At 49.9% G+C, this 15,686-nt stretch overlaps 6 protein-coding genes across 6 annotated transcripts; 3 read left to right on the forward strand and 3 right to left on the reverse strand.

Moving 5' to 3' along the window:
- Positions 1 to 411: 411 nt before the first annotated feature.
- MIND_00509900 (uncharacterized protein) lies at positions 412 to 2,376 on the forward strand (the record flags this gene model as incomplete). The annotated part of the gene is made up of 11 exons (XM_037361890.1): positions 412 to 727; positions 777 to 844; positions 906 to 1,049; positions 1,099 to 1,116; positions 1,160 to 1,207; positions 1,259 to 1,660; positions 1,710 to 1,771; positions 1,824 to 1,859; positions 1,908 to 2,079; positions 2,131 to 2,214; positions 2,263 to 2,376. The coding sequence occupies 11 exons, from the start codon at positions 412 to 414 to the stop codon at positions 2,374 to 2,376; spliced, it is 1,464 nt and encodes a 487-aa protein (XP_037222182.1).
- Positions 2,377 to 2,527: 151 nt separating this feature from the next.
- On the reverse strand, positions 2,528 to 4,053 carry MIND_00510000 (uncharacterized protein; the record flags this gene model as incomplete). The annotated part of the gene is made up of 2 exons (XM_037361891.1): positions 2,528 to 3,414; positions 3,465 to 4,053. The coding sequence occupies 2 exons, from the start codon at positions 4,051 to 4,053 to the stop codon at positions 2,528 to 2,530; spliced, it is 1,476 nt and encodes a 491-aa protein (XP_037222183.1).
- Positions 4,054 to 4,760: 707 nt separating this feature from the next.
- On the reverse strand, positions 4,761 to 6,861 carry MIND_00510100 (uncharacterized protein; the record flags this gene model as incomplete). The annotated part of the gene is made up of 11 exons (XM_037361892.1): positions 4,761 to 4,915; positions 4,963 to 5,146; positions 5,200 to 5,317; positions 5,370 to 5,464; positions 5,512 to 5,587; positions 5,640 to 5,653; positions 5,701 to 6,100; positions 6,151 to 6,285; positions 6,343 to 6,512; positions 6,564 to 6,701; positions 6,760 to 6,861. The coding sequence occupies 11 exons, from the start codon at positions 6,859 to 6,861 to the stop codon at positions 4,761 to 4,763; spliced, it is 1,587 nt and encodes a 528-aa protein (XP_037222184.1).
- Positions 6,862 to 7,755: 894 nt separating this feature from the next.
- MIND_00510200 (uncharacterized protein) lies at positions 7,756 to 9,230 on the forward strand (the record flags this gene model as incomplete). The annotated part of the gene is made up of 10 exons (XM_037361893.1): positions 7,756 to 7,841; positions 7,893 to 7,965; positions 8,016 to 8,065; positions 8,120 to 8,143; positions 8,197 to 8,369; positions 8,424 to 8,637; positions 8,685 to 8,781; positions 8,829 to 8,890; positions 8,943 to 9,042; positions 9,093 to 9,230. The coding sequence occupies 10 exons, from the start codon at positions 7,756 to 7,758 to the stop codon at positions 9,228 to 9,230; spliced, it is 1,017 nt and encodes a 338-aa protein (XP_037222185.1).
- A 943-nt stretch (positions 9,231 to 10,173) lies between these two features.
- On the reverse strand, positions 10,174 to 11,826 carry MIND_00510300 (uncharacterized protein; the record flags this gene model as incomplete). The annotated part of the gene is made up of 11 exons (XM_037361894.1): positions 10,174 to 10,323; positions 10,369 to 10,548; positions 10,597 to 10,686; positions 10,731 to 10,755; positions 10,804 to 11,017; positions 11,070 to 11,152; positions 11,204 to 11,239; positions 11,283 to 11,419; positions 11,471 to 11,520; positions 11,567 to 11,734; positions 11,784 to 11,826. 11 exons carry the CDS (start codon positions 11,824 to 11,826, stop codon positions 10,174 to 10,176), a joined length of 1,176 nt encoding a protein of 391 aa, XP_037222186.1.
- Positions 11,827 to 14,304: 2,478 nt separating this feature from the next.
- Positions 14,305 to 15,633, forward strand: MIND_00510400 (Alpha-L-arabinofuranosidase axhA-1; the record flags this gene model as incomplete). Its single annotated transcript, XM_037361895.1, has 4 exons — positions 14,305 to 14,571; positions 14,619 to 15,446; positions 15,495 to 15,564; positions 15,614 to 15,633. The coding sequence occupies 4 exons, from the start codon at positions 14,305 to 14,307 to the stop codon at positions 15,631 to 15,633; spliced, it is 1,185 nt and encodes a 394-aa protein (XP_037222187.1).
- Positions 15,634 to 15,686: the final 53 nt, after the last annotated feature.

Genomic DNA, 15,686 nt, shown 5'->3' on the forward strand with positions numbered 1-15,686 from the left:
CTTTTATGTATCTTCTGGGGAATAAATTGCCTGAAGTTGCCTAGCCGTCCTTGAAAACTTGTTGAAAACATAACTTCCTGCTTGTGTCCCAAAAAGGAAATTTATTTCACTGTGCAAGTTCATTATCCCAAGATTCATTGATCCAAAATGTGTTTTCATCCCTTTTGGCCCCCCCAAAATTCTTTGAATCACTATCCCCCATCCATCGACATACTACACATTACCCTCTCCATACTTAACCCTGCACTTGTCGAAAACTGGAATTTGAAGTTCATTTCCAAAAAAGGGAATTTTTCGACAGGTCCGTTCGTCTCCCGACTTTGTCTATCCCTTGTCTTTCCGCTCTACTTCAAAACGCCGATATCCACTGTTTCCGCTGCGAACACTTCCAGATCTTATCCGTGCAGCTTTATGCCCAAAATTCGCGCTCGCCTCACCAAATTCATCCAACGCCTCGTGACCATCGTCACACCTTCCTCTATGAGCACATCCACCGCGTCTGGACGGCCAACAAAACCTCTTCCGAATGGACCAGCTCCTCCAGCACCGGCCGCAGCTCCTCCAGCCCCTCCACAACAAGCCCGACCCGCCGCTAATGGCCATGCGAAGGGGAAAAAGAAGACGGAGGCACCCGTCGACCCTGCAACAATGTATGAAAGTTTGAAGAATCGCATCGCGGCCCTTGAAGAAGAGGAAGTTCTGGAGGAAGAGGAGGAGCGAAAGTTCAGTGCGTTGACCCGCGACTTGCGTCTTTCCATGAGGCTGATCCAAAACAGCTGAAGAGGCACAAAAGTCGGTCAAGGGCATGAGCGAAACAGCCATTCATGCGAAATATATCGAGCTGGTGAGATCCCCAACGCGCTCCGCGATACCTTATACCAACGACCGATCTATGTACCCTCCAGTTTGCGGAGTTCAAACGACTAGAGCGGGACCATGCAAAGGAAAAGCAAAAACTCATGAAGGACAAAGACGCAGCAAAGAGCCAGCTCACCAAAGCGAACCAGGCCAAGACCAAGGTGGAGAGTCTTGCGCGCGAGTTGCAGAAGGTGATTGTTCCTTGCCAGCAACATGCTTCGCTGAGGCATGGTAATCCAGGACAATAAGCGACTTCGGGTAAGCGGAGCGCCACGGCCAGAACTCATCTGACCCTGCTCAGGAGGATGGAAAGCGGTTGGCACAGTCGGTCGAGGATGCACAGGACGAGGTGCGAGTTACGCTTTCACTACATTCAATTTTGGTTGTTGAGCCACTCCAGCTCATCCAGATGCGCAACGACATCACGAAACGCGCGGAGAAGGTCAAGGCACAGGACGCCAAATACCGAGAAATGCCGGACATTGTTGTCAAAGTCGTTTGTCGATATCGTGCCGAGCTCTTCTTCAAAATTTCACGCAAGACAAAATTGTCGCGTCTGTTCAATGCCTGGACCGATAGGATGGAGAAGACGGGTGGGAAGAAAGCGAGCAATGTGTCTGAGAGTGCATCGGTCAAGTCCGATGCTCCACCTGCTGGCGGGACGATGCAGTTCATCTTCACTCACAACGGCCGAACCGTCGAGGCGGATCAAACTCCGGAGGAAGCTGGCATGGAGGATGCAGACGAGATCGTCGCAGTAGAGCTGATGGATCTCACAGAGGGTCCTGGAACGGAGGAATGGGTGTGTCGCAACTTCACTCATTAGTCACCGTCGAACTGAATCGGGGTAGGAGGACTTGGCAGAGCCTCGTCGCCTCAAACTCAAGAAGAATTGGACAGACGATCCTCAAGAGTATGTTATCATTGCAGACATCCCACTCAGAGTGTCATCAACTCGGTTCTAGGGCCAAGAGGTCGCTGACTGAGATCTTCGACGGCGTGTGCGCTGGCATTTTCTCCGCATGAACCAATGGTTGAAATGTTTCTAGTGTCCGTGAACGGCTCAAGGAGGTCCTCCGTCAATACGAACTGAGGGAGCGTCATTTCGAATGCGTCATTCGCTCGAAAGAGTTAGAAGTGCTCCTATCTCGTGCTCGCGCCGCTGAGCAGAAACAACTTGCCGAAATAGAGAAAGCCCGTGCGGAAAAGCAGTCTGAAGAGGTCCAGCATCTGTCACGATACCGTTGTCAGCTGAACTCATGCAGGGCCTAGATCCAACAGGTGAGGAAGGATCTTGAGGAAGCGCAGACCGGCCAAACAATGCTCATCGACAAACTAATACAATGCTCCAAAGAAGTATGTTCATCGGCCTCTTCTCATTTGTGCTACTTTAACATTTTCCAGCCTAATGCGGAGAGAACCCAACGACTGTTTGCATCACTCCGCGAGGAACTGGAGAAGAAGGGACCGAAACTTAACAAAGCTCCTGCGCATGTGGAGGAGGTTGTAGGAGGTTAATTGTAGGTCTGAATTGAGCCGTTTCTGAAACTTGCAAACTCGTCCTTTGTCCTGGCAAGATACACATTACTAAAAAGGTATGAGAAAGTACAAAGCCGTCCGTTAATTATTTGCAGGTCCGTGTTAAAGTAGTGTTCCAGCCCCATTCCTTCTACATCAAAGCGTCCAGTTCCACCAAATCGCTCACGATTCCTGACTTTGTGAATGTCTTGCCCTTGATGCCTTCCAATCCCTCCCCAGCGTAACTCACCAGAGGTGAGATTTCAATCTCAACGCCCTCCGATACAGTAGCACCGGCCTTGCGCAAGAAACGCGTTTGCTGAGCCAAGATGTCCCGTCGACTTGTCTCAGGGTCATCTGAGCCGGTGCCTGGGGCGTTCTTCAGTGGACTGAACTCCTCTTCTCGTGATACCTCCAACACCGAGAAGTGCTCAGTGAAGGGGAAGACATCAAACACGAACATCTCCAGCTTCATCCCGTTGGGCTTCGTGGGCTTGACAGTCTGGCCGGTCTCCAAATCGACGTAGGGGATTTTTTTGCGGGCGATGTGGAACGCAAGCTCCTCCTCAAAGGCCTCGACCTTGTTCAAGAACTCGGTCGTATAGAAATGGTTGACGATGTTGGCTGCGCGGAACGCAAGCTCTCCGGTCTCAGCATCCCGTTTCTCGGCTTGTGCGGTGGTGATTTCGGAGTATTCAACAACACTGAATTTATCTCCACGGCGGGCAACAACGCCGACTGACTCTGTCGGAGAGATTTTGGGGACGACCTTCGCGGCACATTCTACCTGTTTAGCGATGCTGTAACCAATAAAGACTGGGTCAGCCACGCGAACGAGGCAGTTGTCGACACCATATGCATGGATGAATTTGACGCCTCGTTTGGTGAGATCGGTGAGGACGGTGTGTGACTTGTCGTTGGAAGAAATGGGACTCCGTGTAGCGGCATAGAGACCACCGTTGCCGCCTGGAGCAACCGCGACGCGGGACGGTGACTCCAAAATAACTTTGCCATCCATTGTTAGACAGGGCAGCGTGCCTATGACGGATTAGAAACATGCGGAAAACGTGTGTTATTATTATAGGCACCTTGTTGGAAGAAGACCACATTCTTGGAGTCGAGCCCGAAGTAAGAGTTCTTTGCAAAGTACTCCGTCGTGTCGCCATGGGTTGGACCACTAGTCATGATATACCAAGGTATAATGACAGAGCCGGCAGGTTTCTTGTGTGTCTCTTCCGCAACGGTCTGCAAGCGGGCGATGCGTTCAGCTTGGATTTGGAAGAGCGATTTGTGGGAGGGGAGACCGATGTCGTAGCACCCTTTGGGTGCACTGCTTCCAAGACGAGTACCTTGTCCACCAGCCATAAGCAACACGCCAACACTGCCGGCTGCAATAGCCTCCAAGCCAATAGCCCTCCACTCTGTTTCCTTGCCAGCTTTCACTGAATCAGAGGCGTCTTTTGGGAGGGGCTCGATAGGATCGTGGGCGCCAGAGGCAGCCGCATCCGTTTCTGCCTGAACGGACTTGGTGTAAATGCGATTGACGCGTTCAATATCGAGTGAGGTGAGTTGTTCGGCAAGCGAGGCTTGCTCCGATTGCGAGAGGGTGTCCCAGAAGTTCAAGAGGTGGGCCTGGCCAGCGGCCTCGTAGCGCGAATGAAGCTCGGAAATGGACATGGTGGAAGGAGAGAGGAAACAGTATAGACGCGACGGGTTTTTATCCAAGTTGCCAACTAACGACGTAGTGACATCGCTTAGCACCGCTTCTTGGCTCTGCCTTCTGAAACTCTCAACTTCTGTATGAATGACACAATAGGTGTGCTCAATTCTTAGATCCCACTTCTACTTCACTTGTAGATGTGTCGTAGAAAGGCTAACCGAGCGTTAAGCGCGGTGATATCAAACGGTGTGAGAGCCACTGAGAGGGGGCTTGATGCTGGCTTCATTTTTCAGTGTGATGATTTACTTAACAATTGGGCAAATCTCAGTCAGATTGCAGCTGGTTTATGCAAATCTATCTCACTGTACTCATAGCAGGGAAATTTGAACTAAAATTTGGCTTGCTAAGGTTCTGACACAATTTGATCGCACTGGTCGGCTGTGCTCGGCTAGCACTTCTCTGACACATCTACAAGTCAAGTAGAAGTGGGCTCAAGAATTGAGCACACCTAATGAGCGTCCCATCCTTGCATTCGACATTGAATCCCATCCAGAGCACTGTTTTGGGTGGCTTTTTGCCGTTCCGCAACTTCAGAAAATTTTGAATGCGTCCAGTTCAGGCCGCAATTGTATGGTTTCTCCGCCAGCCACTCTCGCTATGCATTAAGACACAGATAAAGAGCTCCTTTCTCCAAATCCACACGACTAAATACGTTCGAAGCACGTCACGCATGCTTCAATTTCAAGGGTAAGTGCCCTCCGCGACCATCGACAACAGGTTGCAGCGTCGGTGAGATCTTTTCTTCGACGTGGGCCCCAGTATCGAGCAAAACAAAAGACCGGATTAGTGTTGCAACAATGATCTTGAATTCGAGCACCGCTAAGAGAGTTGACACGGCTTTTAATCAGGCAGGTGGAAAGACGAACCTAATCTCCACCCAACACAATTTCTTGGGCCGTCACAAAAAGTTAAAAGACCACTCCACCCATGGGGGAGGGGAGGCGCAGAAGTATCGCGTGTCTCAAGCCACCGCGAGGGATCGAATATAGGACCAGTAGACCCCCACACCGCTGGATTGGTGTTCATGGTCGTAAACGGGACATGTATCACCTAGTAGAAACAGAACTTGTGTGCTTTCGAAAGCTTTGGAGCTATGAACACACCTGGCCCTTCTGAACCCTGAAGGTATCGCCAATTCCCGGTATTGGAGTAGAAAGTGGTATAATGTCATCTTCAAGCGCTAAGCGTTCAGTTTGAGGCGAAGCTGGGTGCATGCGAAGGCTTTTCCCTCCAATTTAGATATTGTTTGCAAGTAGGGCAAAAGAACCCTCACCCTTCTTTGACAACGGCATCAAGGTATTCAAGTTTTTGGATCTCGTCGTAGGACATGTCTCGAGGGTGTGCCAAGATTTCAGCGCGAAGGCGGTCCTTTACACCGGTTTAGCTCAAGCTGACGAAGGTGGACTTGACTTCACCTGGTATTCAGGATTACGGGCGAGCTCCCAAAGAGTAAAGGCAATACTGCCTGCGGTGGTCTCATGACCAACCATGCTAGAATGGCAACGCTATCAGTCATTGCGCCACGTAAACCAGCGACACCAACGTGAAAGTCGAAATCTGTAGGTGGTCAGCTCAAGAGACGCATTTAGCCAGGTACAACTCACATTGTCCAAAATTTGGGAGTCTGTGAGCCTCTCTGACGGATTTGCAGACTGTCTGTTTCGCAGCAACATATTGATAATATCCTTCTTGCCGCTCTCTACTGTGGTATTCTCTTGATTGCGTGCGACGGCATTGAGTGTGGCTTGCTCTCGATCGAGGATCTGACGACCGATACGTGTGACGATGGTTTTAATGACGCCTTGGCTCTGCATCAACGGAAGGGGCGCCTTCGTCACGATAGGTACTGCACGGACAACGAGAGGAGCGAGAAACCCAAGCCATTGAAGTCCATTGTTCACGTGCTCAGTCCAAGAGGCGCTTATGAGCGCGGCATCGGAGCCTGGATGAGCTGATTGTGCAACGAACGAGTGTGAAAGCCCTACGGCCCCAATGATGTCAAGACTAATGAAGTTGAATAAATTCAAGCCGGAAAGGATATGCTGGATACTCACGTACATGCACTGATATAGTGGATGATGTTGACACTGGATTCACCCTTGAAATCGAGAAGCAAGTTATTCAGGCGAGTTTCAAGTCGTTCGGCGGACTCGTATATGGCGTATGTCATCTCTTTCACAGATTCTGTCCTCAAAGCACACATAGGATATGTCAACAGAAACCGGTAAAGTAACTGATGAACTTACGAAAAAGCAGGAGCAAGAACTTTCCTCTGACGCCGCCAGTCTTCTCCCTCGCTCCAGACAAGGCCCTTGCCTATCAAATTGTCGATTGGTGGGCGGAATGCAGGCGATTTGACATAAATGTCGCTGTTCGTGAATACGTGATGTACCGCAGCATGGTCTGTAGCGATAATCTACCAGCAGTTGCTTATTAATGCGAATCCGAATAAGGCAGAAACTCGCACGATATCGGGATGGAACAGTGCACCCGAAATCTTGAAGAGACCCCCAAACGAACGCGCCCATATGGTATACATTTGAGTTGCGGCATGGCGGAAGACAAGCAGTTCGTGGCCCCAAATCCAACTAGCAATACTTGAAGACTGTCAACAGCAGTATATGAGTTGGCCAAGCCGAGGTCGAAAGTAAAAAAAAACGCGCCGGTCCAGGTAGTCGGTGAACATCTTCGACAACTGTCGGACGACGATGAAACCAAAGCCCACTCAACACGGTGAGTAGAGCTAGCGCAAGCACTGGGAACATGGGGTGGGGGAGCAAGATGGAAAGGGGAGTTGTCGATGTGGTCAACGGAGAACAAGCGATTGGCTAGTACTTGCTCTGCGAGTTCAGATAACTTCTTTTGATAGATGCGGATCGGGACAGTGAGAGACAGACAGCCTATATTGAAAAACATAAGTAGAACATACTGGAAGTCGGGCGCAAGTCAGGGTCGGAAGGGCTTGCAGAAGGATCCGAAGAAGCCATCGAAATCGGCAGCAACACTCAAGAAGTCCAGACCTTTGCGGCTGCAAACGAGCTTGAATTGAAGTGGGTTTGCTGGCATTCCTGGCGTTTGTGGGTTCCTGTCATGGCGGGACTCTAATTTGTGCCATGGAAGTTTGATCAGAAAAAAGAGTGACCTGATGGAGAAACAATCTTATCACCAACACTCACCACCAGAGGCGATGAAAACGACCGGGCTAATGCCCGTTTCTCCGGTTTCCCGAGCACTCCTCAGTGACCTCAGAGACATCTGGACCGAGGAATTGCTCTTAGAGTCTCAGCCGATGTCTTTTGAATGAAGCGTGGTGACAAGCAACAAGGTGGCCGCCGAATGCCGTATCATCAACTCTACAGTTGTCCGACCATCCATTCCTAAGCTAAAGACTCCCTCGTCTTCTGTTTACACCTGTCTTCAATGCATTCCAACATCATTCTGGGCACCTTATTTGACCTTCCTCACAGTCCACTGACATCCAAGTACTTTTTTTTACTGTTGAGCGCCGGAATCACGTTACGTGTCTCCACAGGCGTGTGACAGGAAGCCTTTACGACTTCATACCTCCATCGGGACAATAGCGGCGACCTCACATTTCGTTAAATAGGTGTTGCCCGAAAGATCCTTGCACTTGGTTTGTCCCCAACTATTCTGCCGACATGCCTGACTGGTCATCGCAAGCTGAGCTCCTCAAGGATGCTGCCGTCTTCGTCAAGTTTCAACATGCTTTGCTTGGCGTCTACGCGTCCGTCCTCAGTCTCCCCCCGCATTTCGTTATCGACTAACTTCATCTCAGATGGGAGTGGTTCATTTCATTACCCTTCGACTGGCAGGTGCTCACTGGGCGAAAGCGATTCCGGTGGCCCTTGGTAGAATGCGTCTGCAGACCATTTCCTCACCTTTGCTGATGCTCAACCAGATCTTTTATTTTGCCAACCGGTATCTTTTGCTGGGTGCTTTAATCGGAATGTAAGCTTCCCAACCCTTGATTGTTCAACTAAATCTCACCTGCCTGAACTACAGTGCAATCGGGTTCGACACATTCCAGTGCGTCGAAAAAGTCTACTATGCCCGCTTTCACTCACCACTCGCATTGACAGGGAGATAAACTGCCAGTCGCTCTTTACATTCAACCAATTCGCAGGCGATGCTGCCGTCGGGCTTGCCAGCATAAATCTTTCTCTCCGAACGTTAGCCATATGGTCGCAAAACATGTACATCAAAGCCTTGCTGGTCATAATCATTCTTGGACATTGGAGCCTCATCCTTCAAGGTACGTTCAGGCTTTCGGATCTATTCTCATCCATTGATTGTTCTTCTACTGTAGGTGTGCTCCTCGACGCGCAGTGGTCCGACGAGCTTGGCAGCTGCATAATCCAGGACACCAATACGACCATCTTGGCTGCCACGTTCACTTACTCCATGTGCTTCGATCTCATCGTTCTTTTGCTTAACGCCTACAAACTGGGAGTCCGACGTCAAGGCAAGAGCAGGTTGACAAAGATGATATTCAAGGACGGCCTGGTCTTCTTCTTCATTGCGTCAGTCATCCGTGCTTCTCCGTCCAATCAGGACTAAACTCTCTCAGATTCCTGGCCAATCTTATCGCGACCGTCTTCATGTTCCTTAAACTCAACTCGATCATGAGCGTTGTGTTTAACGTTCCAGCCGCCATAGCTTCCACCGTGAGTTTGCTAGTCATCGTCCAATGAATCCTGTTAACAAGATTAAGATTGTCGCTACTCGTGCTGTGCGTCGATTGACCAACTTTACTAGCAGTGGACCAGAGATGTAGTAAGTTTTATCGCCGATTTGTCTGTAGACTCCATCTAACTTCCCTTCTTAGTCAACCATCTGGATCAAGTACTGGTGCCATGCGAAGCCACAGCGGAACGCGGGGACTCTCAACAACTGGGCGAAAGGGTCAACCTGGGGTTCATGTTCAGGTGTGTTGTCTTGTGTCAAAGTATCTCGATTCAACCAACGAATCTTGTAGATGGAGACGTTTGTACGCGCTGAAGAGGGTATGAGCCCAACCAGCGAATTCGACAACCATATTACACTCAAACGACAACCAGCAGAGCAAGGGAGCGTTGAATATGACGTCGAGACCAAGGCACCGGCTGCGTTCTAACTCCGCATTTCTCTTTCTTTAACTGCATACTCTCCCAAAAAAGATTTAGTTGCCCGATAGAGCATCGGTCTTCTGTTATCATGATATCCTGGACTCCCTCATTGTTTTTCTGTTGGTTAGCACTGTAGCATTTGTAGACTTTGCATGCGGAACAACGGAATAGAGAAGCACATCTGTACACACCTTGGCCTGCCCTGAACTTGTGGATGGCTCGCTTATCTTAACTCCGCCGGCGTGCAAAGAACGAAATTTATTATTTCGGCGCCATTGCCGTCGCGATCACGTGGTTTCGCGATGCCTTCCGTTCCCAACGGTAGTCACGGTACAATCTTAGTTCCACTCATATTTAAACAGCTTGGATCAATGGTGCTTCTATCCATCGGAAATCCACAAGAAGAAGGCCCGACTTTGAACCTATGTCTGACGGCGCCCCTCCGCACTCGTCGCTGGAGCGCCCAAGAATTCCTTCAACATTGAACAGTTGGAAGGAAAAGTTGAGATGGATTCCACCACCGTGGCAATATGTCTTTCTCTCCTTCCCGACTTCGACCCAATCGTTTCCTACGAGCTGACGTAGACAGTTCCGCAGCTAGCGGGCGGCGGATGCTGAAGTTGCCCACAAGCCATGCACTATGGGTATTCTTATTGATGCTCAGGCACTCTCTCGACCGCTTGTCTTCGAGCTTTTTCTCAACCTATTACTACTACATCTTACAGTTACAACAAATCCTCGTTGCTACTTTTTTTCCTTCTTCTTCCGCGTCGTATCGTACAAAGTGCCTGGCAAAGTATATATCTGGCAACGGCAAACGAGTCCAATGGTGCGATGGGTCTAAGGAAAGGAATGATATGCTGAGGATGCTGATAAGAAAGAGTGTGTTGTTCCACGGAAATGAGAGTTCGATGCAATGAGAGGGGTAAAAAGGGGAGGGTCCGGATAAGTTCAGTACTCTGGACGCTTGAATTCGTCAGCGGGAATCTGTGCTTCAAGGTCATCCGGTGGTGATCGCGTAAGCTTTCCAGTTTCGTCGAATTCGAGGTACGAATGCGAGTGCGAGTCGACAGCAGTAGTCGGGCTCTCAAATGTCTCCATCTACTAGGTTTAAGATTAATCCTACGGTCAGGTCAACCAACTCACTTGAACGTGAACTCCTTCGGATGCTTTCATGTTCGTTACGACCTTGGGCCGCTGAGTTGTCCCTAGGCCATTGGAATTCTTGAATGCCAGGGTCGAGCTAGCGGTGGTGTGTCCGCCAAACATCTGCGCTCCGGTCTGGCCATAATTGGCAAGACGTCGAACTGCACGACACGCAACAATCTATGCAATAGTTGAGGTTATGAAGAGCGGAGCTAGGCTGAATTATACTTGCCGTCGAAGCAATTGCTGCGGGGACATTGGCGATAATGGACATAACGGCGTTAAGGTCGAGAAGCATGAAAATCTACATGAGCCAAACTTGAGCCCTGGACAGCCTCCAGTGAGAAGATAGGTCAACGCACAGTAGCCAGCAAGTTGGACAAGAAGCTGGGTCACGAATGAGCCTACAGTGTAGGTTATACTCGGAGGACTCACGCAATGACAAAATAGATGAGTCCGTCGTTGAAGATGAGGTTTACGAGAGGCGAACGACCACCCGTAGGGAACACCAGTTTCCATGCGGTCAGGAACAGGACAGTAAGGTCGAACACCATTGAGTAAATGAATGTTATGGCGAGCAAACGGTTATCGGTAGAGGTAATTTGGCAGCCTCCGAGCTCAGGCTTCCATTCGGCTTTGAGAAAGACGCCTGTGGAAGATATATATATGGGCAACGCAGGAGCGGAGAGGGAGAAACAGACCATGAAGAAGCAACGACCAATGCCCGAGGATGACACAGATTAGAGGCACCCAGATGTACCACTGCTGGTTCCATACCGCGATGCTAGATAATGTTTAGCGGTCTCGCCAGGCGAATAGCTCTCGAAGAATTCACGTTCGAAGCGAAAGATTAATGCTTGCGAGTCCTGTGCTGGTGTTAGAGCACTGGATAGTATGCAGGTGACCAAGAGAACTCGCCAATAGCCGCATTGCCAAAAAGCGAATTAAAGGTATACAAGCTCTGGCAGTCAATCTGGCTGGGCAACATGTGAGCGCGAGGATGGGAAGGAAAGCGGCAGTATAGTACGTGGTAACATTCAAAGCGACCGAGCTTTGGAGAAAATAATGAGCACATTGAAGGTATACAGAAAGAGTTGCCCACATTCCAATCAAGGCTATGAGTAAACAGTAGCGATTCAAGAAGTAGAATATCTAAGCGAGTTGGTCACCTAAATGAATAGAGATCGCAGGTGCTTACCATCGGCCAGCGAAACTTGCGCTTGCCCGACAGGTATTCCCAATCGAAAGGCAACGACGTGAACCATTCCCATCTGTCGAAACAAGTTGGGCGAGTTGGCGAGCGAAGGAGCGAAAAAGAGGTACATATAAACTCCCAGCAAGACGTGCATAAATCGGCTGAAAACAACTGGCGAGAAAGTCAGCGCGTTTAGACCGCGACGACATAGGATACAGACGGGCATCTTTCGCAATCTCGGCGTCGGATTTCCAGTTGACCATGGTGGTTGGAAGGATGCGGGTCACAAGAGAGACATGAAGGGTTCTGCCAGGCTTTTTGAAGTTAGAGAAAGGTTCTTCCTGGGAAGTCCAGCTGTCAATTCAAGGGTCTCCGCCTTTCGTGTGTTGTTGTATCTTGGTCTTCCATCAGTCCAGGCAGACCGGCGGATGGTGGGAGATGGTGGGTGGTGGAGCAGACTTCGGTGCCAGGTGGCTCGGCTGCCAGCAACATTCAATTTTCTACGTCGGGTCACTGTGATGTCGTACAAAATTTGTTCCTGATATGGCAAGTGCCATCCAGATAACAGGATTGATGAGCACTCTACATAACAGCACACAAAACTACTGTAGCGTATAGCTGGACCCGAAAGGGCTATCTTCCCACCGAACAACAAGTTAGTCTCTTCATGAAGCGAGTATTGAGATAAGAGACAATATATGGGAGAAATTTGCCCCGTATCAGTCAAAAGAGAGTTCAACTTCTAAGATGAATTCGACCTTGTTCCACTTAGCGTAAGCGATGACCGGACTTGCAGGTTATGTGGGGAACAAACGTTAAGAGAAGTCGTCAGGGTTCAGGGTCAGCAGAGAGATTTGGAGACATGAGTTAGCCCATCGTCACCGGACACTCGGTCATGATATACCATCCATACTGTGTGAATTGAGCAGCAAGACAAGACATTCAGAGTTCCACTTACCACTGCCCATATTGGGCAACACAAACAAAGCGGCAAAGGAGCAATAGTCCTTCTAAGAAGTCTGATAATATCTTCGGTCGCAGTTCACCCCGTATGACACGCCTGTCGAACGAGGTTCTGTGGGCGTCTATGTATGGACCCCGGCTAAAACGGGGTGATTGAATAAATCAGAGAGAGCCTCCATCTTCTAATGCATTGCTCCAGTCCTTAGCCAGTCAAGTTCGTGGATGACAACATAGACGCTTCCTGACAGTAGGGGATTGAATCGTGATTGACTCCCGACTCCCAACAGCTAGAGCAGTGGACCGAGAGTGGTAGTTATAGGTGGCTCGTACGCTTTTGGCGCGTTTTCTGTCGGATATAAACTTCCGAGAGCTACCGTTCATACGATTGTCGGTCGAAACTTGAAGATGGAAAGAGGTTGAATGTGACGAGTCACACACACACATGATTGTGACAAATGTGTTTGCAACCAAGGAACCTTGGCCTCAATAAATTGAATAATCAACTCCAAGCCGCAGGGTGGTCCGCCTCCGGTCGCATTGTGCGTGGAGCCGTGAGACTCCCTGTATGCCATCAAGATTTCCATCGCAGGCCTTTTTCTACGCCGACTCTCTCTCATGAGTTCTGAACGTCTCCCGCGCCACTGGCAAGAGACCGAAATCTTGAATATCGGAACAAAGAATGGATGATTGGCTCTATTCATAGGAGTTTGAACCGATGTGATATTAATAATCGCACAGGAATAAAGCCTTGGACTTGAATCTGTCCAGTACTCCGAGTCGTAACCGTATGATAGACTGAATCAGGTTCATGTTTCTCAGCCTGCTAGGGAAGTGAAGTGCCAGTGTTGACCCAAAGAAAAGTGACGACGGTAAGCCGATGAGATATGCTAAGAAAAGACTCAGCGTTACTCACTTATTCAATCTCATAATCATCGCCGTCTTGGAAAATTTGGTGTGTATGTAGCTGTGGCCGTTCGATGATTCCGTGCCATGATTCTGCCAGTGTTATGTGAACCAGGTTGGACTTCATCGGTTGGAAGTGCATTTAGAAGGTAGCACTAATCGGACGACATGGTCGATGAACCTACAACTTGCTGCCCTGTCAGGCACCTCGCGAGTTAATGAAGTCTTCAATCCGAGGCCATCATGGAATCATGTTAGTCGTGATCCTTGACACCGATTCGGATTTGTCACCTCACGTGAGTAGTCGTATCACAGACTGCGAGCGGTCCGAGTGAACGTATTGGTTGACTGCGATTCACGTTGAGCTCAGATCATACGACCAGACTGCCATTCTCCCCGGAAAGATATCGCAAGTAAGTATGTGAATGCTGTCATCCTGCCACTGGCCCGGCAGCAAATTGGCGAACACAGTCTGGTTTGCTTGATGATTTTTGACTCTGTTTTTGTCCTGTGCTTCAGGGTACCGATAATCAGCGAGTATAACCAATCATATACAGCTTACTAGCGATGTGTCTGGGACAGTAGGAAATGTCGAATGCCCCACATCTTCGTAATAAAATAAGAAACGCGGCACTAATCAACTATCATACCTGTCACCGGGGGGGCCCACTTTTTCCGATTGCCGCGTGGAAAGGATATCACCGCTAGAGACATCCTCAGTGGCAAAGGACTGCCGGACCGGTCAGCGCACCTCAGCGATCCAACGGGAAAATCGTGAGCCAAAGACACGCACAGCCAGCACTCGGAAAAACCCACTGTGGGGTGTAGCATATAAAAGCTCTGGACGTCGCAGGCTGCTGAAATCCAAGTTCAAGATGATCCAGGCGTTGCTTGTTGCTCTTGCCTCAGCAGCAGTTGTGACGGCGCAAACCTGCGCCCTCCCTTCCAGCTACAAATGGAACTCAACTGCCGCCCTCGCGACGCCCAAGTCTGGGTGGGCTTCGCTCAAAGATTTTTCGCATGCGCCGTATAATGGCCAGCATCTCGTTTATGCTACTTACCACGACACCGGCTCGAATTGGGGCTCGCTTGGTTTCAGCACTTTTAGCGACTGGAGTCAAATGGGCTCAGCCACCCAAACGGTATAGTCGTTTTTGATTAGCCAACTCTCTTTGCTGAGAAGCGGCAGGGTATGACTTCAGGCTCGGCGGTTGCGCCAACACTCTTCCTGTTTGCACCAAAAAACATCTGGATTCTTGCGCATCAGTGGGGCCCAACAACGTTTTCCTATCGCACCTCAAGTAATCCCACCAACCCCAACGGCTGGTCCGGAGACAACGAACTCTTCAGCGGTAAACTTTCTGGCGGTGGCGTTGGCGCAATCGACCAGACAGTGATTGGAGACAGTTCCAACATGTATCTTTTCTTCGCTGGCGACAACGGCAGCATCTACCGCGCTAGTATGCCGATCGGCAACTTCCCTGGCAGCTTCGGCTCCTCATTCACTACGATTATGAGCGGTCCCACCAATGACCTCTTTGAGGCGGTCCAGGTTTACAAGCTCAAAGGCCAGACTAAATGGCTGATGATCGTCGAGTCGCAAGGCGCCAATGGACGATACTTCCGCTCCTTCACTGCGACGAGCTTGGGTGGGTCGTGGACAGCAGATAAGACGAGTGAGAGTGCCCCGTTCGCAGGCAAGGCCAACAGCGGCGCGACCTGGACAAACGACATCAGCCATGGCGATCTTATTCGTGACAATGCTGACCAGAATATGGAAATTGACCCTTGCAACCTCCAACTGCTTTACCAGGGACGCTCGCCGTCTTCTGGCGGGGACTACAACCTCTTGCCATACCGCCCAGGCGTTTTGACCCTGACCAACCCCGGAGCCGCTAGCGGTGGAACTGGAACCACGACGACCTCAAAAATAACCACAACGACCTCGAAAACATCTTCAACGACTTCCGCACCAGGCGGAGGAAGCACTGGGTGCACATCACCATTATATGGACAGGTAAACATCACTTGGTCTGTTCACCACATTCTGAGATGTTATATGCAGTGTGGTGGCTCGACCTGGACTGGATGTACCTCATGTGCAGCTGGTAGCACCTGCACCTACTCAAATGACTGTAAGTCTTGTTGTCGTGGATTTGGATTACGCGCTCACTCACCTTTCAGACTATTCGCAATGCCTCTGAGAACTCGCGTATGATATAAGCATGTCATGAAACGAATTGGATGGGACGTGCGA

This window comes from Mycena indigotica, assembly GCF_014461135.1.
Source record: "Mycena indigotica strain 171206Taipei chromosome Unknown Mind.scaff0004, whole genome shotgun sequence".
Classification (NCBI taxonomy): Eukaryota; Fungi; Basidiomycota; class Agaricomycetes; order Agaricales; family Mycenaceae; genus Mycena; species Mycena indigotica.